Genomic DNA, 27,735 nt, shown 5'->3' with positions numbered 1-27,735 from the left:
TTACAATATGCAGCAGTCAAGTTTCTATACAATCAAAAGGTTACAAAATAATATATTTATAAAATAAATTACTCAGTTTATACAACATTATGTTATCAAAACATTTAGTACATTTCAGTTAACAAATTAATCCAGTTTTTGTCTATGCACTGAGCTCACTGATGCTTTTAGTCTGATTTTCCTCCATATACCGATAAAGGATTAGCCTTTCGCATAGTCCATTTTGCTGGCAGTCAAGCAGCTGCATTTTATCTACGTGTATGCTGAAAATGTATGGAAATAAAATGCTGACAACTAATGGAACGTAAACCTACTGCAACAACAAGGCCAGTATGGTTCAGCAAGACTCTTCCTTCAGATCATAAAGCTTGCAATCTCTAACAGGAGGCACTTATGAGATTAACAGATTCTGTCTTTCCCCTGATTTCTTGCTCTTGACTGAAAATAAACGTGCTTTGTATATGTAAATGTATATACTATACACACAAAAAAAATACAGAAAGTGCTGGCTGAGATGAACACAGAATGCATGGTTTCTATATGGAAAATATACCAAAAACAGCGTTTTCTTAAAACAAACATGTTGGTTTCATCAGGAGTGCTATTAAGAAAACCCAAGAGGACGTATTACTGCTACATGGAAAGATCACTACTTGGATGGGATGGCATCAGTGGGAGTCACTGCATCCAGATAAAAGCTGTCAATTTGGTCTTTGTACATTTTGGATACCACAGGTCTCTTCAGTTTCATGGTGGGGCCTTAAGGAGGATAAGAGGATAAAAAATTAGCTAGAATCATTTTCATTTTTAAATGAACGATTTTATTCATTAAAAACAAAGTTACAGAAAAAAAAAAATAATATATATATATATATATATTTTAAAGAACCATAAGGATATATGCTTACCAAGTTCTCCTCCTGCAATGGAAAAGTCTGTGTTGAGAATAAGCCACTTCTGGACCTTTTGTGCGTTTGAGGTGGACTTCTCATTCACCAAGTTTATACCTTCCTGGATTGCCACATACACCAACTTGTCTTTATGTCCAACTATGTCAGACACTCTAGTTGCTTTGCTGCCAATTTTCTGGCAAAACTCAATGGCCTCAGTAGTCAGCTCATCTTCTGGTTCCCCCGAGTCAGGGTTTACATTGCACTGTTGTATAAATCAGAAGCAGCCTGTAAGCCATACAACCACTGAGCCATAATCACCTTTAACTTGAGTTCATATTGAAACACTGCAAATACATTTTTCACCCTATGACAGTGGTTCCCAAACTCTGTCAAGGCTCCCCTAATAATCCAGGTTTTAAAGGACTGTTAGGGTGCCATGTGGACAGTTTCAGAACCACTGCACTATGAGAGCTGATCTAAGGAGAGCACAGCAAAGGTTCGAGGTACTCAATTTGCCAATACCTGAATGTACTGCAACTTAATGCAGAGATGATAGAGGTGTGGGGCTGGGGGTATAGCTACTGGCATATATCATGGCAACAAGCTCCAGCTTAAAGCAGAAGACTGCATGTGTAAGATCACATTTTACTCAGAAATCTATTCCCTACATTTAAATGCCCCCAAGACAAAGAAAAACAAGAAATTCAGTTTTTCACAACTTTATTTTAAGTGTGTATGTGTGACGAGGATTGGGTGGGGGGGATACTTTCATTAATAAGATAAATGCATGCTGTAAGCACTCAGCGTACCCGCAGTAACGTGTCAAAACACTTTGTTATGGGACAGGTTTCCAGAAGCACCAAATCATGTTTTGATAACACAGTTAATTTACCTTCAGAGTAAGCAGCATAGACAGGAACTTTTTTTTGTCTCCAATTACCATAGCATTACTAATTATCGGTATATGTTCCTTCATGGCATCCTCGATGGGGACAGGAGGAACATTCTCTCCACCTGCCGTAATTATGAGCTCTGAAAAAGGATACAACATTGATAAGTCAGTTTATACTTTTTCCGTTAGACAAAAAGGGAAGGATTTAGCACAACTACAGCAACATAGTAAAAGGCTGCTCACTGGTAAGCAAACAGCAGCACTTCACAGCACAATGACAGTGAGGTGCAGTACAATCAGACGTCCCCTTTGTTTTATACTTTGCTTGGAAATAATCCATGTTATGTATAAAGGGTAGAACATAAAACTATCTTTCTTCTGGTACTGGGAGTAAAGAGACATCCAGTGGAAAGGGCAGGTGTGTCATAATTTGACTACACAGCCTTCCAGCAGTTATTTTACCTTCGGTAGACAAATGTAATAGAAATTATTTGGTATCAACTGCCATGTAAACTTTTTTAATTATAACCGGATATTTCCATTGTATAGTCCCTCTCTCCCACGCTAGATAGAAAATGAAGGGAAAGAAATACATTTCCTGTGCACAGCATACAGAACAGGTATTAGGATAAACCTGCTGGCTACCAATACCATAATCCCAGGCCAGGAAATACAGTTTACAGGTATTTTAAATAAAAAAAGCACACTCATTTTTGGATACATTAGAAAGTTAATTATGTTAGGTCACCTTTAATTCTGCCGGTGATGAATAAGAATCCTTGCTCATCATGTTTTCCAATATCCCCAGAATGCAGCCAGCCCTCCTCATCCAAGGACTCCTTCGTTTTCTCCTCCATGTTTAAGTATCCCATAAAAACATGTCGGCCCCAGAATAGGATTTCTCCACTTCCATCACTGTCTGGTTGATATATTTTTGTTTTACAACCAGATACTACTTTCCCACAGCTAAAAAAATGGAGTAGAAAAAATAAAAAAAATGTTCATCAATGTATGGACAACTTGATAATGCTCATTGTAATTTATTTTTGTAGTACATAGTTTCTAAAACTGAAACACACGTGTGATTGGTGACAGTTTCTTTAGCTGCTTTTGGAGCAATAAGCCACAATGGATTTTGTATCCCTCTATAAATATAAAATATTTAGAACTCCCCAGAGGGGCCCTCCATACCCATTCTTTTCACATCTGCATTTATTTTGTCTACCTTGCATGTTGATTCATGCATACAAATGTGTATCCTTGTGCGTTAACAAAGCCCTTCTAGTCATGCCATGCTGTGGCGAGATGATAGACGAAAATATGCTCTGTGCTTTCACCGCAAATATGTGAATAGGACGCACAAGCAGCTTCTCCTGATTAAAATGATAGGCGGCATACCTATGTTATATGTGCAACTGAGGCTGTATCTGCATGCGAAATGCTATGTTATAGTGTCACAACCGATGACACTAGCGTAACATTACGCATGCAGATAACTGCAGATACACAGAATATAGGCATGCTGCATATCATTTTAATCAGCAAAAGCTGCTTGTCTGTCCTATATACACATCGCTTTGCAAATAAGACATTTGCGGTGAAAAATACAAAAAGACAGTGCACTACCATGTCATGCGGTCATGCGCTGTGTAACAAGACTTTTAGCGCAAGGAGAATAAATGTATATGGACACATCGGTACTATGCCCTCTCCAGTAGCCAACTTTGGAGCCCTGTGCTAAACTCATTTTAATAGTAATAAATAAAACAATGAGGTTATGCACATCTGTGACTTATTTTTAAAGTTAGAGCAATAATCTTGTTTCTGGTAGTGGATTGCAAACAAACTCACTAACAAGAAAATAACGTGCCCCAAAATTGATAGTACATCTATATGCAAATATAAAGCAATTTAAAAATCTTTTTGAAGTTTAAGCAGGTAGTGTGACCAGGTAAGAAAATCAGTAAGTTGGAGACCAACCTAATAGTAGTTACAAAGACATACCTGGTGATCCTGAAGGCATCCGACACAGAGATTGTATGTGGGCCTGAGCTCTCACTCATTCCGTAAAGTTCATATACAGGGATATTGAGGCCGAGGAAGAATTCCAGAGTATCCTTAGTGATGGGTGCAGCTCCTGTGTAACATTTTGTGCAACGGTCCAATCCAAGAGCTTTGCGCACTTTCTTGAACACCAGTTTTTTGGCCACATGATATTTCATTGGTGGGGGAGAGGCACTGTTGCAGCATAGAAAAATTGGTCTCAGAATATGAAAAATATATAAAATATACATGTAGACAAAAGTGATTGGACACCAACAGCAAATAGATCAACAAGATTTTATTGATGTCAGGACTTTGTAGGTTCACCACATAGTGATTATGGCAGACACCCTTCCTGGAACACTGGGTCTCATTCAGACCCGCTCGCAAGCAGGTCGATGGTCCCCAAATGCGCATGACGGAGGGAGCTCCGTCGTGCGCATGCGCGAGACCCAGCTAGCGACAGCCAAGCTGTCGCTCCGGGTCTCGCACCAAAGGGGGCGTGCTGTCGATGGTGAGTGACAGCACGCCCCCTTTGGTGGGCGTGCCAGGGGCGTGGCTGCCAGACGGAGGCGTTCCCATGGGAACGCCTACCATCTGGGTCCGGCCCCACTGACATCACTAGTGATGTTAGAGCCAAAATCACTCCAGGGCTTGCGGCCACGAGACCCTACCGCAGGGTCTCGTCGCAAGCCCGATGGTCTTGACCATCGCGACCATCATGGACGCTCGCATAAGCTGTGGGTGGTAACCCACAGCTATGCGAGCGTCCAAGAGGCCGCACTAATAAAAAAAATAATAAAAAAAACGCCCTTATTCAGAGCGTCCGGCTCTGACTCAGGCCCACTGTCCACAAGTTCCTGAAAAGCAGCAGTCGGTAGGTTTTGCCATTTCGTCTTAAGTTCAGAGACCAACTGACATAAAAGACGGTTGAGTCGACCCAGAAGTCGCTGAGTGTCCAATCACTTCTACATTATATGTATGCACACACACACACAGTACCTTTGCATAATACACACGTTTTAATTAGGGATGAGCGGGTTCGGTTCCCTGAGAACCGAACCCACCCGAACTTCGGGGATCCGGGGCGATCCGAGCCCAAGCTCGGATCTCCCTGTCTGCCCCGGATCCCTCTCCCGAGGCAAAACCTCGAGATCTGCTGTCGGATCTCGAGGTTTTGCCTCGAGCGGCCATTTTAAAAAAAAATGCCTTTGCCTTTAATGGGCAAAGTGCTGATTGGCTGACAGAGCCGTCTGTCACGGCTCTCAGCCAATCAGCATTATGGTGCTCATTTGCATGTAGCACGGACTCGTGAGATCCGTGCTACATGCATCTGTGTGATTGACAGTGACACAGAGCACAGATGGGTCAGTGAGACCCGTCTGTGCTGCTGTGTATTTCAATGACACAGATGCACGCACGGACCAGGAGATCCGTGCTACTTGCATCTGTGTCATTGACACAGAGCACTAACGGGTCCGTGAGACCCGTCTGTGCTGCTGTGGTAAAAAAAAAAAAAAAAACCTGTGTAAAAAGAGAAAAAAATGGCGTGCCCCCCCCCAAAAAAAGAGCAACCAGCCCCGGGCATTAGTGACCCAGTGCTGGGTGTGCTTAAATACAGGAGACAAACGACATAGGGGTCCCCTGTACTTAAACACAACCGGCACTGGGCTAGTCAGAACCAGAGCTGGTTGCCAAAATACGGGGGACAAACGACGTAGGGGTCCCCCGTATTCTGCGCAACCAGCTCTGGGCTCTGATCCGGTCCTGGTTCTGGAAATACAGGGGAAAAAAATGAGTAGGGTTCCCCTGTATGTTCCAGAACCAGCACTGGACTTTTTCTAGCGGGGGGCTGATGCCACAGCCAGGGGAGCCCTTTCACCGGGCCCCCCAGCCGCAGCATCAGCCCTGACCGCTAGTCAGCCCAGGCCGGGGATCCCTGGAGAGCTGGGGACCCCCCCAATAAAGGGGTCACCCTCTCCAGGGCACCCCAGGCCCAGGCTGATAGCCCGGGGCTATCCCCGCCACCCCTGGTGGCGGTGGGTGGCGGGTTGATTGTGTGGTGTGGTGTAAATAAAGAATATCAAACATTGTCTTTACAAGTAGAACTGCAAGTCCCAGCAAGCCTGCCCCGCATGCTGGTACTTGGAGAACCACAAGTACCAGCATGCAGGGCATTAAGGGCCCACTAGTACCTGTAGTTCACCTGTAAAAAAATGATTAAAAAAAACACAGGACACACACACCGTGACAGTATAAGTTTATTAAACATACATACACACACACACACACACACACGTACACATACTCACCTATGTAACCCTGTAGCATCGGTCCACTTGTCCGGTAAAGTATCCATAGGGGACCTGTGAAAAAAAACACACTCACCATCTCCTATGCGAGGTTCTGTCCTCTTCGTTCCAAAGTAGGCATCCCCGGACTTGGCAAAAAAAAAAACGAAAACGCGATCCACGAACTTAGTCCCGTTCTATAGAACGGTACTTCCCGAATGAGAGCTTAGCGGCGGGGTATCACCATGGAAACCCCGCTGCTAAGCGTTCATTGGCTGAGAGAGGCCATCTCCCGTCTCTCTCAGCCAATGAACGGCTCCCTCCATTGTAGTCAATGCTGGGAGCCGCAAGGTTATTAAAGTTTACCCTGCGGTTCCCACCATTGACTACAATGGAGGGAGCCGTTCATTGGCTGAGAGACGGGAGATGACCTCTCTCAGCCAATGAACGCTTAGCAGCGGGGTTTCCATGGTGATACCCCGCCGCTAAGCTCTCATTCGGGAAGTACCGTTCTATAGAACGGTACTAAGTTCGTGGATCGCGTTTTCGTTTTTTTTTTTGCCAAGTCCGGGGATGCCTACTTTGGAACGAAGAGGACAGAACCTCGCATAGGAGATGGTGAGTATGTTTTTTTTCACAGGTCCCCTAGGGATACTTTACCGGACAAGTGGACCGATGCTACAGGTTACATAGGTGAGTATGTGTACATGTGTGTGTGTGTGTATGTATGTTTAATAAACTTATACTGTCACGGTGTGTGTGTCCTGTGTTTTTTTTAAACATTTTTTTTACAGGTGAACTACAGGTACTAGTGGGCCCTTAATGCCCTGCATGCTGGTACTTGTGGTTCTCCAAGTACCAGCATGCGGGGCAGGCTAGCTGGGACTTGCAGTTCTACTTGTAAAGACAATGTTTGATATTCTTTATTTACACCACACCACACAATCAACCCGCCACCCACCACCACCAGGGGTGGCGGGGATAGCCCCGGGCTATCAGCCTGGGGTGCCCTGGAGAGGGTGACCCCTTTATTGGGGGGGTCCCCAGCTCTCCAGGGATCCCCGGCCTGGGCTGACTAGCGGTCAGGGTTGATGCTGCGGCTGGGGGGCCCGGTGAAAGGGCTCCCCTGGCTGTGGCATCAGCCCCCCGCTAGAAAAAGTCCAGTGCTGGTTCTGGAACATACAGGGGAACCCTACTCATTTTTTGTCCCCTATATTTCCAGAACCAGGACCGGATCAGAGCCCAGAGCTGGTTGCGCAGAATACAGGGGACCCCTACGTCGTTTGTCCCCCGTATTTTGGCAACCAGCGCTGGTTCTGACTAGCCCGGTGCTGGTTGTGCTTAAGTACAGGGGACCCCTACGTCGTTTGTCCCCTGTATTTAAGCACACCCAGCACTGGGTTACTAATGCCCGGGGCTGGTTGCTCTTTTTTGGGGGGGTGCACGCCATTTTTTTCTTTTTTTACACAGGTTTTTTTTTTTTTTTTTACCACAGCAGCACAGACGGGTCTCACGGACCTGTCATTGCTCTGTGCCAATCACACAGATGCATGTAGCACGGATCTCCCGGGTTCGTGCTACATGCAAATGGGCACCATAACGCTGATTGGCTTCCTGTCTGCCACTGCAGTGCCACTCCTAGATGGGCCACGTGTTTGTGCCGCCCCCTTGTGTCGCTTAGCATAGTCATCCAGCTTCCTCGGTACAACCTTTTGGCCTAAAAACAATATTGTGAGGTGTTCAGAATAGAGTGGAAATGAGTGGAAATTAATGTTATTGGGGTTATTAATAGCGTAGGAACAAAAAAAGGCCCATTTATGTGATTTTAGCGGTTTTTTTTATTTTTTAAGAAAAAATCCAGATCCTAAACACAAAACCCAGAACCCAAAACACGGAAGGGTGGTTTTGGCAAAACCAATCCAGATCCAAAACACGAAGAAAGATCCAGATCCAAAACCAAAACACAAAACACGAAAAGTGTCCGGTGCACACCCCTAGTTTTAATATGAAGTTAATAGGTATAGTAACACCAGTATTTCCATCTGTTTTATGTATTCTATATCTGAGCGAGTCATGTGATTGAGGATTTATGCTCCAGGTTTTTTTTCACAAATGCTTGTATTATATGCAAGTAAAAACTACTTCCTATCAAATTAACTGCATAACCTACTGTATGTGTGTGTGATATTTACAAGAAGCAGACGGAACAATATAGATAGGGAGCTAAAGTAACATTCTGACAGATTCTGGGTGACAGAAGTATAACCATGTCAGCAGCAAAAGAATACCCAACACTATACAGAATCAGGACAAAGCAGACACACTGCTTATACAAAGTGTATGAACATACTACTACATTTAATTGTAATTAGCTTTTTAATGAAGATCTTACCCATTCATTTTCTTCAAGTTCGTTTCTAAGCCCACACCTTTTGCCCAAGAAGCCACCTTCCGTTTGAGTGTTGAAGACTTAGCCCCGACAGCCTTCATTTTCTCCTGCATTTTCTCCCACACTCTAGGAACACCCATGAAAGCGGTTGGCCTTACTTCTCTCAAGGTGTTCGCAAGTGATCCCTGGGAGAAAGGGACCAAATGAGTGAATGTGGAAAGAGTTATTGAACTTATTTGTGTAGCTTTACTTATACATGCCATAAGATATGACAAGCAGTTCTACAGATCACAGGGGTAGAGATTACCTTCAAAGCATCTGGCTGAGCAAAGTAAGTGGTCCCTCCATACTTCATAGTGAGCCAGATATCTATCATTTGCGCTGCAATATGGCTAAGCGGCAAATAGCTGACAACCATCTCTTGTTGGTCAGTGGCCTCCCTGAGATGGACAGTTTTACCTGCTGCTGTGGCTGTCCAAGTGATCTGAAATAAAGGATGTGTCAACACACATCATTTAAGCACTTACGATTAATATATATTTGTCTGTTATTACCCAGTTTTGTTCCATTAATGCTTCCAATTGGAAAGTGCAACGGAATATGCTGCGCTATATAAGAAACTATAAAAAAAAAATTGTACATTTTATTTTTTGAGATTACGGGGTCTAGTTACTAAGCAGTGTTAGGAGCTGATTGGCTGGCACCTTATCACTTTCTTATCACTTTTCACCCTGTCTCCTAACACTGCTTAGTAAATAGACCCCTATATAACAAAAATGGTCCTACACATAATGGAGGCATCAATTGGTCAATGAAGCAGTGTGCACCCTAATCGTTGCTAGGAAGCAGTGACATCAATAAGGCACTTGCCCCTAGTGAATTGACAGCCTGTATTAAATATTAGTTCAGCTTAGTATGTGACAGCCCCACATTAAGGTAACAGTTGTAGGTTTTGCATGGCTATTTACATTATCATGGCTCAGCATTACTCCCTTAGGCTGTCCTGTGGTCCCAGATGTGTAAATCAGTGTGCAGCACTGGTTGGGTTTCTGAGAAGAAATAATCTGGTCCAACTGAGCATCAGAGACATCCTTTCCCAGCTGCATGAATTCCGTCCACTGCAGAGATATAGAAGTGGAGAATAGTCTTCCTATTGTAAATTAAAATGTTTTCTGACGTAACACATGTAACTGACAAATTAACCCATTTAAGCCAATAAATAATATTACAGTGTGTTGTGCCCCAAATGAAGGGGATAATTAAATGATGATGATTACCAGTCTCCATTCAATAAACTACCAAAATAAGCGTAAACATTGTTGTCAGGCCTGATTAAACAGCTGCTTTTGTCCAACCACATGTGATCAGGCTGAACAAGGATCAAGACTCAGGAAAAGTAACTGAATTGGTTCACGTGTGGCCATCTTTAGTACCAAGGTGGCAAAGGACTAAACCAACATACTTCAAGTTAATTACAGCTTTTATTCACCCACAATATCAAATCAATGACAACATAGCACTACCCTACCTGGAGGTTTTAGCACCAACATTTTAAAAATTAATAGTAAGTGAAGCAATTTGTCCTGTTAAGAAGGTTCTTTATATTTTTGTCATGTTACCATCTTGGAATTTGTAGACTGGACAAGTAAATCTAGGGAAGGGTTGTTGGAAAGTACACGTTCTTTTCACCTTCATCTGAGATCTGTTGAACCACCGCATTCCCCTGAAATGTGATTTACAAATGGCCACACTGACATTCTGTAAAACCAGTTTGATGCATTTATATACAAACCGTATATAGGTTGGGCCGCTTCTCTTTCAGTTCATCTTTGTATTGTATAATTGCCTTCAAATGAGGCAGCTGGTCCTGAACCTGAAAAATATAAACATCTTTCAAAACAAAGTTGTAGGCTTCCCCCACTGGTGGTTAAGAGTAAAAGAAATCCCATTGTTAAAGCATCTGAACTGACTCTAGTCAGACTGTTAGTTAGGTTCAGCACTGAACTTAAGAAGGATTGCTATTCCTATGGTGGCAGAAGAACTATAAAAATAAAACTACTCGAAATGCTAGATGTAATCTTACCATATGGTGCCACCTTCCAAGTCCTCAAGATGTAAAGCAATATAAGCAATAAGAAAGACTGATTTTTGTTTATAATCTAGGTCTCTTAAAACTTACTTGAAGGATTTTTTGTAGCTGTTTATGGTTTTCCACCACCAGTATGTTGGCCTCACAGTTCTCTGCCACATAATGACATGCCTCTGCAGAGTTTGTAGTGTAGATTCCTACGGCAAACCCTCTGACAAGGAGATACAAATTCTGTTAGGAGGGGTGGCTCTATCGAGCAACATTTCCCTGCAGCTCTGATGCAGCTATTCTTCCTGTGACCTGTTCTACATTAAAGTAATACATGAGTAATACATGCTTATTTTGAAATCAGTTTAATAAGGTTATTGATGCCTTCGTAGTGGGAGGTTAAGGTTTAATATTCACTCTGTATAGGCTTTATAGCTAGTGCTTAGTGTGTATGCAGATTTGTATATCAAAGGGAGATAAACTGGAGGGAAACAGGTGGTGACTACCTGAAAACACAACATGTAACTTCCCACAGTTACCCTTCATCTCATGCACCTACCTCCCAGTCACCAGTTATCTCATGCATCTACTGCTTCCCATTACTTTTGTTGTTCTTTGGGATCACCTTCAAACCACACTTGCCAGCTACCACTTGTGCTCATTTTTCTGTGTTTATTTTTTCCACCATGGTTTACTTCTAAACCTTTACATATTCTCATTCATGATCTCAGTTACTATTTACTCCATATGCTAATCCTACTTCAGAACCTATTTACCAGTATCCCTCCTTGCACTTTACTGGCTGCTTCAGTTACCATCACACCAAAAAGGCAGAGAGGTTCTCTCTCATCACCTCTCCATGCACACATTTTTTGCACCCTCCTACTCAACTCTTCCCATCTTTGAAGATCTCTGCTCTATCCTTCTCTTCACTACTATCCATGTCTACAGCACTGTAAAGCTATCTATCTATAAAGTGACATCTATTCATACCTTTCTAACTTCTTAAGGGTCTAAAGCAGTGGTCAGGGAACAGGGGTAAATTACCCCATTTGGGGTAAAACTGAAATTCCTGTGGGTAATGGACGGACAGCCGGGCATGCATATGAATCATTGCATGCCCGGCTGTCCGTCCATTACCCCCAGGAATGGAGGTCACTGGCGCCGGGTACAGCGGCGCACCCGCTGCACCCGGCGCCAGTGACCTCCAGCCCGGCGCCGCAGGGAGGCTCTAAGTTGGACACCCGCCTAGATGTTACCAGCGGGCGCCCGGCTCCTTCCCTGCAGCGCCGCGTTAGCCGGAGCCTGGAGTTCTCTTCTGAACTCCAGCTTCCGACTCTCTCCATGCGCACTATGGGAGAGAAGTCATAGTTCCGAGGAGCAGACGGGCAGATAGGATGGCGGCGAATGCAGGAGCAGGGATTAAGGCAAGTTGTTTTTTTTTACAAGTGGCACTACAGGGGCATTATATGGGAGCACTACTACAGGGGCACTATATGGGGGCACTACTATAGGAATTCCTTACTTTCAAATCGATGGGGTAACGTCGGCGAATCTAAATATATTTTGGGGTAAAAGGTAAAAAAGTTCCCTGACCCCTGGTCTAAGGCCATTACGGAAACCTGGCTCCTACCCTCTGACATTGCTTCTCCTACAGCTCTCTCGCATTGGTTTCTACTTTAGCCACACTCCTCGAATACCCTTTCACACCAAACTTATAACCCCCACAGAAAAGTCTTGCATAGTGGCTGCCAAAGTAGACCAATCACTTAAGCAAGTCATTAAATGCTTAGCTGCCAGGGACTATAGCAAAATGACCACGTGATATCAAAGTGCTTGCCGACCAATTTGTATCAAAACCCTGCACATTTTACAGGCCTCAATACACAACAAGCAACTCTCAACTACCTGAATATGAGCCTTACTAACCAAAGCTGTAGAAAAGAGGTATTCAACATGTAGTCCTCCAAATACTGTCATACTACACATCCCAGCATGCCCTGCCACACTTTTGCTATGAGTCTCTGCTCTCAAAAGACATGGGAGACTTGTGACCCATGTAGATACTTTGTAACAAAAATTTGATTACCTAGAACATCCTACAACAAGATTTTCATATTTTCCAGATAGTCTGGATACAAATTGTGGAATGTCTGGACTATTGCAGATGACACCATGTAACACTGGAATCCACTTCAGATCCTGAATGACATAGCCAAAAAAGGATGGCATCTCCATTTTCTGGACTTACCAGAGGAAACCCACCTTGATGAAATACCCATGTAAAAGTATTCCATCCATGGAGACTAAAAACTGAAATTGAATGTGGATCTTTCATTTTATTAACCAGTGAAGGTGATACTGTTTGAAGCCACCCTCAGATATTACATTCTATTGAAGGGATGAATTGGGAGTTCAACTGGGCAATACTTGCCTGACCATTGTTTTGACTGAATTGTTCTTTGTCTAGACACTGTACAGCTTCAATACAACAGTTTACAGGTCACCTCATCCTGCACTTGCAAATTGTGAATGGGACTCAGCAGGGATGTTCCTTATCCAAACTTGTTGTATGCATTATGTATAGATCCACTGAAAGCAGCGATGCAAGCCTCAAATTCTCAAAGCTAAAAAGGCACCACTACACTCGGGATATAAAATATGCACTCGACACATACAACCCAAGTGAGCCCCTTTCCCCACTACTTGATAGTATAACTCAATACTATACTAGTATGTGCTACCAAGACATTTGAGAACCTGACCCCCCAGGAACACCTGATCAGTGGCAGAAAGTATAGAAATTAGCCACATGTACGTTTGCAAAAAAAAAAAAAAAAAAAAAGAGAAGTATGTCTTCCATATTCTCCCCAATGCTTGAACCTCTGCTATTAGAACCACACACATGTATGCATATAGGGAGGTGCTGCCCAGAGTTCTTTAACTTCTGTAATAACATTTTAGTATTGTTTCAAAGAACTTTCACATACGTGCCTTTAAACGTAGCACATTAAGAATATGTAATAGTGTTAAAACAAGGCTAGATGCAAAATAGTAAGATTTTATAAACTTGTGATAAGGTCTAAGTGAGATTATTCTGTTACAAGGTCTAAGTGAGATTATTCTGTTTACAAGCGCAACATTCATTACCTTCCTGACTGATAAACCTTATCTACAACCCTATAATAAAGTTCCTTTATCATATCTGAACCTCTGCAATCATCTGTCAGGTAAGAAAGCAAAAGATCAAATGCGGTGGTTTCAGTATAAATAACGGGACACATTTTAAGCTGGGTACACACCTAGCAGATATATCTGCAGTTGATGGTTGTTCATACACTGAACCATCATATTCCATATGTTCGCGGTTCCCGCTGACCGGGGCCCCTCCCCGCGGTCTCCACTGCAAGTGTACAGGTAGTCAGCTGATCGCCCGTACACAGCACGATGGATAGATATATCTACATATATCTGCAATCGGCTGTGCAGCACAGCAGACGCGATGTCTGAACGTTGTTCAGAGATGTCGCTGGTACACACTGGCCAACGGGCATACAATATAGTGGCCGATCAATTGATCAGCCTATATATCTGCCATTGTGTGCCCAGCATTAGAGATCAGAATGTAGGCATACTGCTATAAAATTACTGGCAACATTTGTTGTGCTCAGGATGTTAAGAACTTTAATCAGGATTAAGCAATAATCTCTATACAAAAGAAAATGTAAGGGACTGCCTCTACTGTTCGACATACATACATACATTTACCTAGAGGCAAAAACTCAAAAGGAAGGTTAAGACTCACCCAGCAAGGATAGCTCCAATATCAGCAATGAACCACTCCATAGAGTTAAATCCCAGGATGCCCACTCCATGGTATCTCTCCAAACCCAACTTTAGAAATAAAAACAAAAATATATATATCATTCATAATAGACAAGGGAGTGCACGGTCCTAAACAAAACAAACCACTAACACTTCCTGAAGCAGCAAAGTGTAAAAAACAGCACTCCCGTTTAGTAGGTAGAAATGTTCCTTTATTCACAGTGATAAGCAGCAGCGCTGCAACAGCCCGACGTCAGTTTCAACTGCAATGACAGTTTTCCTCAGGGGCTAGTACTTTGCTGCTTCAGGAATTGTTAGTGGATGGATAGATAGATATAATATAAATTTGAGATTTGCCTCTTTATACCTTTATGAATCCCTTGGCTGCTATCCTGCACTGTTCGTAGTATTGCCTGTAAGTAATTTTCTTCCACTGGTCTCCATGTTTGGATGCTAGTGCATCACAATCACCATATTTCTTAACAGCTTCTTCAAACAACTGGTTAATAGTTACTGGAGGTAGACTGGCAACTCCAGACTCTTCTATCCGTAGCTGCACAGCACTGTCCCTCTGTGTGGTCATCAGCTTTAGGTCAGATTCGGAAATGCTTGTACAGACACCTGGAAAACACCACATAAAACTGAAACTAATCAAGATTTTGACAGTCCTAACATATATTTAGGTCACTATATAAAACAATGAAGGCAATTCAATCCTTTTTCTTGTACAAAAAAATCCCCACACACAATTCAATTATTGTTCATTTTAATCAGCAGTCTAATATGACCTTTAGTATATTCCAGGTAAATATAATCCCACCAGTCTCAGCACCAGGGTCAGACTGGCCCACAGGCAAAGTCCCGTTGGGCCCCACCCCCTCCTCCTGGGGTCATGTACAAGAATGCCCACTCAATTTATACACTGTTACTCTATTAGAGGGTCAGTTACCTGGTGGAGCAGGACCACTGATTGAGATGGATGCATGGTTCCTTCTATAGAAACTACGCCAAAATTCGCCCTCTTGCTAAACAAAGTGGGTGCATACACACCCCTGTCCCCCTTCTCTTATGGTCTGAGATGTAATAAACAGTCATTGATAGTGACTGGAATGGCATTGTAGCTCTACATTCATTCACTAACCAACAATTAAGGTATCCCACTGGTAAGGGTAGATCGTGGAACCGTTTTACAATGACATGTATTTCGCCTTTACTATGCAGTCCTCATTAAGAGTAACACATACAGTGCATTAACGCAGTGTGTATATATATATATATATATATATATATAGACAGGATCACCATCATGCGCTTATTTATACACACAGTATGTTATATACTACATTTCCAGGACTATGATGCATTTACTACAGTGCAATGCTATTACCAGTCTGGTACAGTATTGTGCAGGTACTATCAATATTTAGCATATATATTAATAAAAGGGTCAAGACCATGCACTCCCTAATGGTTAGCCACACACCCTCTGGTGGCTGGCCACACCCTTTCCGTAACGGTCCCAACAACTGCATTCCCCTGGTGGGCCCTCCACATGCCAGTCCGACGCTGCTCAGCACTAAACTACAGATCGCATGATCAAATAAGCAGCTGGTGGCTCTGTTATGGCAGGTGGTGTACATTACGATAGAGGTTGTGAGTCACAATCATCTCGTTTTAAGAGGTATTTGAAATGGATGGACGTTTAGAGATTGTTCTTTGACATGCCAATCACAGGCCTGCACTGACGTCTGAGCAGACAAGCACAGCCCTTAGATTATAAAACAAGTGGTCCAAATTTCACCTACCCCAGACCATGCTTGCCAATACTACTTGTTTTGATTTTTTTTTTTTTTTTAATGAACTAGATTACCCATTTAAAAGTTAAAATGGTCTCAGATGAAGAGGGATTTGCCTACCCAATAGTAGGAGAGGACAGAGAACTATGTCCAGAGAATCCAGACAGATGTACTTTGTTATGGGATCAATATTGATCATAAGCAGCTTCCCTCACCACCTGTATTTAACTAATAGCCAAGAGTGTGCTAGCCATTCAAAACTGGTCAACGTAGCATGCACTTGCAGGAAAGGCTGTTTTTCTAGTGCAGTTGAGAAAATAAGTCTGATTTGTCGCTTTCAATAGCAATTTTCATAACTCATCATTGATCACAGAAGAACGGGTACAGTACATACCATCAGACTGAGCGATGTCAGGATTAGACTGCACCCCATCTGCAAGTGCCTTTAGATTGTTACCATTAGACACAGTGTGGCTACTAGACCAATACTGGACACTTTCATCCTTAATGCTAGATAAAAATAAAAAAAAGTCTTTAAGAATTACATTTCTATATAATTTGAAGCAGAATATCAAACTAATCATTTTACAAAATGAAGTGAAAAATGTATATGAAAAAGCAAAGTGACACGCCCATTTGAATGTGTAAAGGTGGTCAGTCATGGGACAAGTTGAGCAAGGTTAAGGTGCATCTGAAAGCAGTTTAAGTGATGAAACTGGTGTACATGCATGAGAAGGGAGGATCACATCAATGACTTGTTGGGCCTTGAACTTGCAACTGTTTTAGCATTATAATCACATTAGACAAATCAAGAACTAGGAAACAAGGCACGAAAAACAAATGAGGAAAAAATGTATGCTTTTGCTACAAGTATTGAAATGTAGTAACTATAAAAGCACTCAAAACAGTGTTACTACATAGCATCAGAAATGTACTCTCAGAATAAGAGCAAATAAGCTCACTATACCCCAAAAGGAACCTACCTTGGTGAGGAAGTTACCTCTTGCTCTGCCATTTCTTGTGGGCTTACAACTATTTTTGTGGCAGCACTTGTTACCAGAGCAGACATGTCTGAATCACACTGCAGGGTCACTAAAGACAAGAAACACAAATGTATAAAAGACATGGCAATCAAAATGGATTACTGACTAATGCAAAGAAAAACAGTGGACAATATCAAAACATTCATATTTAAAGGGTATGATGGTGGTCCAAGCTTTCACATTGTGTACCAAATTATGAAAGCAACTGATTGTAGGGCACATTAAAAACAAGTTCAGAAAAACCCTGTCTTGGCATGGAAATTGTCCAGCTATATAATCCTATAGACAGGGATATGGGTGACTCAAGAAAATGTTATGAGCATGATTAGCATTTATTTATAAAACCTCCATTACACTGACATTTCAGCAGTGACTCCTGAAACCATTAGTGACAAATTATACCAGTCAGTATAAAAATGCACATAATTACATTATAGTTTAAAAAAAAAAAAAAAAAAAAATCATAATCTGATGGATATGAGATTGGCTTTATGGTTTCCCAATTAAATGCATGTTTTCTAGTGTATAGCAGCCACAAACTATCCATGGTACACCAATATGACATTCAAGTAACACTTGCAGAGTGACTAAAGGCCCCCATACATCAGAGATTGATTGCAGCAATCGTGCAATCTGCAATCGATTGAAAAAGGGAAAGATTTTTATACACAATCGATTGCACGATTGCTGCAATCAATCTCTGATGTATGGGGGCCTTAAGCCTTGCAAAGTGATAACAGCAAAGAAAAAAAAAAAAAGAAAAAAAAAAAAGTTACATCCAATTTATTCTTAAAAATATAGATTTATACATACTGCCTATTTTGAATGAAACAAAATTTGGTATACAGTACTAAACATATGAAAGTGGATGGTTAAAATGATCACATTAAGATATCCGGTTACAAAAAAATGAATGTATAATATTGTGGATTATCTACTGGAGCAGTGTTGAGAAATAGTGCTGTGTGTTCCTATATAAAATACTCACATAGCATCTTGACAGTCAGATATTTCCTGTTCTGTAATGTGTGCTAGCTACCAGTGCAGTCTGCTTGCTTCACACCAGTAGAAATGACAGAAATGAACACCAGCCCCCCATCAGGAAGACCAGTAGTGGTGTGACATCATCTCTTTTCTACTCTGTAATTGGAAGCCGCCCATCAGCCCACAAACCATCTGCCTTATATGGCAGCTTGTCAGATGTACCAACAACCCCCCCTTTATACGACAGTGGTGCATCACAACACTAGCTTCCCATAGGATGTGCCGTTCATTTCCCTTTCCACTAACACACATCATTGATGGGGTTACTTTCGGTCACACAAGATAGATAAACACTGAGACACTGCCAAAAGGATTACACAGGTGCATTTAACATACTTGCAAGCAGCACAGCTCCAACCAAAACAGGAACAGGAACAAAAACCAAATAAAAAAAAAAAAGTATATTGAAAAATATATTTATATATTTCCCAATTTTGAATGATTGAGGCTAAGAAAGCCATTGATAGATGACAGAATGGTAAACAGTTTTTATGGATTGCCACTGGCAATGTAAATAGATTTATATATACTTTCTATCATCTCTCACAAGTTAAGACCTTTTGCAGAGTAGCCGCATTCTAGACAGACTCACCTTGTGGTTTGTTTTTTTTCACTGTTCTAACAAAAAGGACATGCAAATACACAGATAAGTACAGTTACAATAGTTACAGAACACAGATACATAACCTTAGTTTGGGAGCATAAATTCATATTGGCTTATAGACCAGATCCATTGATAGATTTCTGTTGTACACTACAGTTCAGTTTTCAGAAAGAAAAATAAAATTATTTGGAATGGAGAAAAAAGGAGGTTCTGTGGTGTGTAGCAATATACAGACATTTTAGATTTCTGGCTTCAGTAACCTGTAAATATGCACATCCATTTCACAACTAGAGTGCAAGCAAAACTTTGCCCTTACGAACTTCATTATCCAGACAACTGCTAAAGCAGACAAGTCAAATATTACAAATTACCCAGGTTGCACAATAAGGTCTTGTAAAAATGGTGAACAGCAAACTGTACAGAGAGCAGACAGACAAGGGGTCACAAACTCTGTGACATGTACAGGAGGGCAACAGGGGTGAAGAGAAAGAAAAAAAAAAATTATATATATATATATATATTTTTTTTTTTATTTATTTAATGTGAGTGTGCATGTATGCTTTAATAAAGCTTTACAGTCACGGTGTGTGTGTTGTGGTTATTTTAATATTTCTTTTGCAGGTGAACTACAGGTACCAAAGGGTCCTTAATGCCCCACATCCTGGTTCTTGTGGTTCACCAAGTACCAGCATGCGGGGGAGGCTTGCAAGCAAAACACAATATTATTAATTCTATTTTTTGCACCACACTTTATACAATTAACCCGGTACCCACCAGCCAGAGATTCCGGGGATAGCCTGGGACCATTAGCCCAGGAACCCCTTTTCAGGGGGGGAGGGGGTCCATACCTCCTGATGCATTCCCGGCCTGGCTAGTGGTCAGGTATAATGCTTAGACTGGGGGACGCAGTTAAGCATTCCCCTGGCTGTGGCATTACACCCTCACTAGAAAGAGTCCGGGGCTGGTTATGGAAAATACAGGGGACCCCTACTAATTTTGTCCCTTGTATTTCCAAAAATTACACCCCAAGTGTCAGTATCCTAAGCAAATGACTAGGTTTATCTCTTGGTAGCGCAAGGTTTCTTTTCAGCTACTTCACTTCCCTGCACTGGGTTCGGACTTCAGTGTGCATTGCACAATACATGTATAAATGCAGTCCTACAGGTTTAAATTAAAAACAGCTTCCGTACCAGTGTCAATGTAAGGGTGCGTACACACGGTGCGATCAGTCAGCAATAACTATATCGCTGAATGAACGACCTGCACCTTCCCGGAGTGCTTGATGATCGATATCGATCACCCAGCACCCCACCATCAATAGCCAGGGACCCGCGACCAGGCTGGCCTGCATGATCGATGGATGATATCTTTATTGTCCATACGTGCCCGCGCATCGCAGGTCGTTGGTGGGTTGGAGGCAACGAAAAATGCACGATATGAACGATAACTATCATATCATTATCTTCATATCGTGCAATTTAATTGTACAGTGTGTATGCACCATAACAATTCACATTAGACTTTCTTTTCTATTTTACAGACTATAACGAGCAGTTATCAATTCAAAAAATCTGAAAAACAAAAATAATGGACAATAAAACTGCACATACATAGTAAAGGTCTTGTTTGCTTCTCACAATTTCTGGCAAGTTTCCCACACAAGGATATTGTTAGTTATTTAGAAGTCATGTGTTAGCATGAGACAAAAAGCCACATGGTAGTGTCAGTCTCACCCCACACAGCCACGCTAATGCCCTTCCACTACAAACAGGAATTGCTCCTCCTTCCTGCAACAGAAGATACTTTAATGTCAGTAGTATTTATTATTGATTGGAGCAAACAGCCTTATGTTTTCAGTATACCACTACTTTTCTATGCCTTAAACTACACAAGCATGCTTCTTACAGCTAACAATATATTTTGTTAATCACGGATTCATGGTTAAATGTCCTATAGTAACCTCATTGTTCAAAGCTCCTCCCCTCATACTCCTGATATTTGATATAAAACTGATTAGTATACTACAAAGATGATATTTAAAACGTATAAACATCTTCTTTGTTTAAGGTAATAATTTTTTAACACTCACCAGCTTTGCGGAGGTCCCTGGTCTGCAGGGAGACTAGAGATGAGGCAGCAACAGCTTAGCCTCGCTTCTGTATAGTGAGACACCGCTTGAAGAGCTGGGTTCAGTACCGAACCACAGGCAAGCTGCACAGAAAGAGCTAATGGAGGAATGTCTCTGAGTATGGGGTGGTGGGGGGGGAGGGGGGGGGGGGGAGGGCGTGCCCTGAGCACTGATTGATACCTTGTATGTGTCATGTGACCAGGAAGTGCACTGCAATGTTTAGAGATCGGAGCTCAGTCAGCAGCCGCAAGAGAAGACACGGTGATGCAGGTAGGAGAATCAGTGAAGCTTAGTGTAGAGAGGGGAGAGTTACAGTGAGTAGGGGGGTGAGAGGCTCCCAACACTCAGACCCATCTCCATGTGTGCCACCCCAGCCATTGACCTCACTGCAAGTCATTGCTGCCATCAGCTCGCCCATATACATCTATGATAGAATGGGTGAACACTGCCACAACAATCTACCATGTTTTTTGGGGTGTCACAAAGTGGTCAGCAACAAGACCTTACCAACTTCTATTTCCACTGCCTGATCAGTCATCTAGAGGGAACCCCTGCTGCCATCAATTACTTTCTTGTGCATCTGGTACTGCTTATGGATCTGGGCAGTACATACACTAGCTGCTGCATCATCACTTAGCTGGTTGTCGAGAAAATCCTTATGGAGTTAGTGTTGTAATGTAGAAAAAAAAAAAAGGGGGGGGGGGGAGAATGCAGATGCACACAATGGGGAAGATGTATGAAGCTCTGGGAAGTGATAAGTGGAGAATGAAACAACCAACCAGCTACCAACTGTCATTTTTCAAACACAGCCTGTAACATAACAGTTATGGTGCATACACATGGTCAGTTTTGTCAGATGAACAATTTTTGACTGCATTAAAATGAATGGAATCGTCCAAGTCTGACTGCAAACACATCAGATGTCAGATATAGTTATCTGACCATAGGGAACGCGCATCGTTCAGGCATGTCAGATATCAGATTTTCCTTCAGATTTTTAAAATCGTAATCTTTATCGTTCAGATATGAAGAAAAATCTGACCGTGTGTATGCACCATTAGGAGCAGAGTGGCTGGTCGTTTATCATTTTCCAGAGCTTCATATATCTGCCCCTAACCACTAGGTGCATACACACAAGTATTTTGTAACCAACGATTTTCTGTCAGATTTTCCCTTGAAAAAGTTAACTATTTTTTGAAGTTTAATGAACGATTTTTACAATGATGAACGAAAAATGTTCCTTCCCTTAATGAAAATCGTTATGGACAGTCTGAAATGGACTATGAATGATAACTACAAACGGGAGCTTGCTTGAACGATTATTGTTCATCGTTATAACTCAGAAACTGAACGATTTTTTGAACGATTACGACGTTAACGACAAATCGTTCAAAAAAATCGTTACATGTGTATGCACCTTAAATATCAAGTTACTGTTGTGTAAGTTGGTGTCCGAGAACTTCCCAGACATTACTTGAGTAGTACTAGGTGAAAGAGGAGGATGGGGTATGCACTCAACCACTTTTTTTTCTAAGACCAGAAAGGCTACTTCATCCCTCTAGGGCGAATCAGATTTGGAACCAGTTTCAAATATGCTTGTGTACTGAGGAAAAACCTCTTTGGTATACATAACATGAATCCATCCTGTCTAGTGTCAAAGGCTCAGGCTGGTGGTGTAATTGTGTGGGGAATGTTACTTAGGTCCTTATTACCAATTGAGAATTGCTTAAATGCTGCAGTTTACCAGAGCATTGTTGCTGGCCGGGATATAGTTACGAGACCGGCCGCTGGTCTCAATACAGACATCCAAATCTCAACAAGGGATTTAAGATGGGCGTCGGTATACCGACACCTATCTTAATCCTGGCGACGGAACGCAGAACCGAACGAGGTAAGTCCGGGCACCCTTAGAGTTAGCCACGGAGGGGGTGGTTAGGCACCCTAGGGGGGAGGGATAGGGATCCCGAGCGGGAGGTTAGGATACAGTAAGGGGGGAGGGGGGGAGGGATAGAGTACTCACCTGCCCTGTCGGCATCTTCTCCCTTAGGGGTGCCGGCGTCGGGATATGAACCGGCGGCTATTCCGGGACTTCATACCCATTCCTTGCTGGCCAAGTGCATCCCTTTATTGCAGTAGTCTACCCATTACAATGGCAACTTCCAGCAAGATAATGCACTATTGCATAATGCACACATCATCCACAGCAACCATATCTCAATCCAACAGAATACAGAGGATACTGAGGGTAAAAGGGTGTTCTACACAGTCCTACTAAATTTTAATAATGAGTTGCCATTGTTGTTAAAATGTAATTATTTACTGGTCAATGTGGTATTTTGTATATAATTCTTAAAAAGTGATGATTTATGCAAAACGGGATGTCCAGTCAATCAGTGCAGCCTGCTAGCCCCTCACTTTACCCCAGACGTCATGTTATGGATTGGCCATGCATCATCAGAAGTACTGGCCTCGTTGGAACATGATTTTAAGCTCCAAACTACAGATTAAACCAGGTGGTCATCATATACTGTACCAGGGTGACTATGGTCCTTTGTGCAAAATCATAAAGGTCCCACTTGTCCAACCAGACATCCTGGAACCAAACACTGCATGGGGAAAGGTCTTTCCAATCCCTGCAAAAATGGGTTAAATAAGAGGAAACAAGTTTTCTAAAAACTTATGCTTCCTATGGATGGGAGGGCTTAACCTCAGCAGAATGTATGCTGCATTATTTGAGCAAAAATATTGTGAATTATTTAATTTGCAGAATAGATTTAAAAAACTATGCCCTCCTATTGCTGACATGGTAAACATGAGGTGCATTGTAAATGAGTGTAAGCAATTACTAAACATTACAAGTCTGTCACAGAAACAGCACCCCGCCCCCATAAAACACCACCATTTCATAGATGTAGCATAAACCACAGCAGCCATAGCATGAGCAGCAGTAGTTTAGCAAAAGCAACAAATCTACTTCTGCTTTGACCTAAAATATACAATATAAAAAGTTTTACTTATTTGAAACATAAATCCAACTAACTCGTAAAAAAAAAAAAAAAAAAAAAAAGATATTTATTTTGTTTAACTGAACACTATAGCAAACAGGTGAACTGGAAGAAAGGGAGATCCCTTAGGTTCTAATCTGTGGATTGCAAGTTTTACTCTTGTATGCCATTGGGAAAAGTTTAATTGGTCTAGAAGTTGCTTACAGTATCACACCAGAGACAATAGTCATGATATACATAAACTACTGTACATCTGAGATAAATGTTTAATGTATGGTGGTATTCTAAAAATATGTATAATCTCAATTAATAAAGTGGTGGAAAAATTTCCATATAGTAATGCATAAAAATATTAATTTAGTGTCAGTAGGAGTTTGTGCAGATTAAGGGACAAAATGGTTGGCTGCCAGCTACCATGGTTTAAGAATATTTTCAATGCACCGAAGATTAAGGGGCCTATCAAGTTTATTCATAAAAAATAAAAGAAACTACAGTTGCTGCATAATTGTTTCCCCTCTATGTACTATTAGCCAAATGCAGGCGATCTCACAGAAATAGTTTGAAGGCGGCTAATTAGCGCTGCAGACCAGTCCAATCATCAATAGGTATTATGGTGTGACCCCTATGTATCAAAATTTAAAATGCTCAGATTCAAGGAGTACTTCAAAATAACTTCTATTAAAAAAAAAAAAGTTTTACCCATGATCAATTTTACAGGCGCTCACCTGGCTCTTTTCGCATGCCGACCAGCACTATGACGGCACCAATCAGATAGTTCCCCCATAGTAAGCACTCAGCAAAGTGTAACGGTCATATGACCAATACTGAGCTCAGCCAATATTGCCCCATTGCTAGTCTAGGAGAGGGATCTTTGACGGGAAATCTATGTCTGTGTCGTGGGCAATAACCTGCAAAGTCTTTAAAAATTATTTCAGTGTTCAGCCAGTAAGTAGGCAATATCTCCAAGTCTTTAAATAGGATACGAACATTTTCTCATTATTCCGGGGTATTACACTGCTTGTTTAATGGGAAGGACATTAAACAAAAAAAACATTCTTTGGCACTTCTACTGGTAAAGAAGTAGACTGCTCAAGCAGCAGTTGCAATCAACTGACACTGAAATTACAACAGAAGTCACTGAATTTAAAGTTCATTGACCATACTACATGGTCTTCCAACACATTCCACAATTGTCCCTTCGGTTTAATGTGCGTCGCAAGCAATAAGCACGGGGTTGAACCACAGCAAAATAACACAATCTAAGATAGCAGCGACTGGCATTATCTTCCAACACGACGATTTATGATAGTCATATTCAAGCAACACGTCACATAAAATGTCTGGAGTAATAATTACAAATTACAGGTATGCAAATAAAAATAATAATTGACAGATTTTATTATGCAAGAATTTATAAAACCTGGTATGCACTATAGACATTTTGCAGGAGAAAAGACTTTGTTTTGCTTCCCTCCACCATTGGATATCAGGTGTCATTAGTATGTAGCTACAGTACATATATAGTGCATCTAAACCTTGTATACCACCTCCTCTTTCCCCAAATACCAGAGAACTATAGGTAAATGGAACAAAAAATAAATAAATCACAAAGACATGAAATGTAAAGCTTGGTACACACGTAAAGATTTTCTGTCCAACCACCCAACTAGTTGGATTGGTTGGAATGAAAATCTGGTAACAATTGGGAGTAAATGATAATCAGCAATTTGCTCCTAAATGCCAGAAAACAGATGAAAATGGTCGTTCAGACAAGTTTGAACAAATTGTTTAGATCAAACATTTAACAAACAGTTTTTGTCCATTTTTCGGCATTTGAGAGCAAATTGCTGATTGTCATTTGCTTTCATATCTTACCAGATTTTCATACCAACCAATATACTAGATGGATTGTTGGACAGAAAATCTTTACGTGTTTATGTACCTTAACTATTTACACCTCACACGGATTAAAGTTGTCGACATACTCAAAGTATATAGGGCAATATCTATTCTAGACCCTAGAGTGACAAACACCAAAGCAGATGAGTAATTATGCAAAAACAAAAAAAAAAAAAAAAGATTTATGCATATTAACAGCTTATAAACACTCCCAACTACATACAGCAGAACAACCAGTGAGAGTACATACATAAACATACTAGAATGGAAGGGCCACTTTAATTGCAGAAATTGTGCACAAGTGGTGGGTTGGAGCAAGAGGAAGCAGTCCAATCGTTTGATTATAGAGCAATCTGTACACCAGACACTCCAACATGACCCCTTCTATCAGGTGCAAATTGCTCTGCTCCTGGACTTCCCTCTTAGGGGCCTATTTATCTGTGTATTTGAGGTATAATCCCCAAAAACACCAGTTTACAGGGGTTTACCTCATATTAAGTATCCACCGTATGTATTATTTTGGGACCGCAGCAGGTATCTCCAATACCTGCTGTGATCCCTCCATTACCGCTGGCAGCCACATCTCCCATAGGTTTCTATGGGAGATGCGGTGCTGCCAAATTTATCAATATCCGGAATGCAATGCATTCCAGATATTGGACCCTGCAGCTAACGCCATCTTCAGATGGCGTTAGCCGCTGTAGCCTATGGAGTACACAGTGCATAATTATCCAGTAAAGGGATCCACCAGAACCCTCCCCAGCTATGGCAGATGTGTAGTTTGCAGGACTGCGCAAGCGCCGCACCCCCTGCACTGGCCGGCAACTCTCCGGAGACATCAGAGGGACGTGCTCCTTCCGGATTGCAGTGCGATCATGGGACTTACTGACATGTCCTGATCGCATTGCAAAAGAGATTGATAAATGGGGCCCCTTAAAGTATGATTGCCGTCACTTGTGTCAAACTACTTAATTGATACGAAAGTTGTTTCAACACAGGTGTGACAGCAATCATAAATTAACAGGGAAGTCCAGAAGCACAGAGCATTGTGTACCTGATGGAAGGGGTCATGTTGGAGGGTCTGATACACAGGAGTTTCATAAGGTGTAGAAGACCGTGATTACAGTCAGTGTGAGGGAGACAACATAGCTACATACATGATACATCCAACATGGGTGCCCGTCACACTCATTCTCAGGGCGGCTGCAGATTTTGGAGAGGTGTCAAGGGAAAAACCCCATTGCAGTAATGGAAACCTATACAAAAAGGTTGCGCCCTGGTGTAGTGCACCTACCACATGTTACCTATTCTCTAGGCTGGTCAGATTAATAATTAAAAATAAAATACAATAAAAAAAGATTGCAAAAATATTTTCGATATACTAAGAAGCCCTATTTGAGTGACAGTGAAGGATGGGGACAGTGGTGCAGCGTGTAGCCAATTGGCAGTGTATTCTGACTATACATATACGTGGGCCATGTGCTCCCAGAGCGGCATTATAAAGGTGACCACAATCCTCAATTGCGTCAGGGACACACAGCGCTGCCTGCGCTTATTATACAGCGGCGCTCACAGCATCTAATACACAGCAGCGCAGAACACACTCCCGCCTCCAGGCGCCACGTACACATAGTTAAACACTGACGGCCCTAGTCACACTCACCCGTACAGGAAGAGACTCCGGGCGGCTGAGGAACAGCTGCGTCTAACACTCGCGCCTCCTCTGTTTGAAGCGGCGCGAGCGGCCGGCGGCGGATTAGTCACAGGTGGAGGGGGCAGGGACGGAGACCACGTGGTGAGGGCGTG

At 41.9% G+C, this 27,735-nt stretch overlaps 1 protein-coding gene across 3 annotated transcripts; it reads right to left on the bottom strand.

The window, feature by feature from the left end:
• ACSBG2 (acyl-CoA synthetase bubblegum family member 2) lies at positions 1-27,735 on the bottom strand. Of its 3 annotated transcripts, none has more exons than XM_088448909.1 (15): positions 27,593-27,735; positions 17,190-17,298; positions 16,601-16,716; positions 14,778-15,031; positions 14,391-14,479; positions 10,688-10,808; positions 10,301-10,381; positions 9,477-9,626; positions 8,816-8,992; positions 8,512-8,693; positions 3,790-4,023; positions 2,534-2,751; positions 1,786-1,925; positions 909-1,155; positions 1-759 (listed from the first exon to the last, which is right to left on the bottom strand). In XM_088448909.1, the coding sequence occupies exons 2-15, from the start codon at positions 17,273-17,275 to the stop codon at positions 650-652; spliced, it is 2,205 nt and encodes a 734-aa protein (XP_088305035.1). In that variant the 5' UTR covers positions 17,276-17,298; positions 27,593-27,735; the 3' UTR covers positions 1-649. The 3 variants fall into 3 exon arrangements, with proteins under 3 accessions (XP_088305035.1, XP_088305034.1, XP_088305036.1); XM_088448908.1 differs by lacking the exon at positions 27,593-27,735 and adding an exon at positions 18,238-18,336; XM_088448910.1 differs by lacking the exons at positions 9,477-9,626; positions 27,593-27,735 and adding an exon at positions 18,238-18,336.

The sequence above is a fragment of the Taudactylus pleione genome, unplaced genomic scaffold (assembly GCF_031769625.1).
Source record: "Taudactylus pleione unplaced genomic scaffold, aTauple2 ptg000471l, whole genome shotgun sequence".
Taxonomy (NCBI): domain Eukaryota; kingdom Metazoa; phylum Chordata; class Amphibia; order Anura; family Myobatrachidae; genus Taudactylus; species Taudactylus pleione.
The sequence above is the reverse complement of the archived record's forward strand: the minus strand, read 5'-3'. Positions and strand labels throughout refer to the sequence as shown.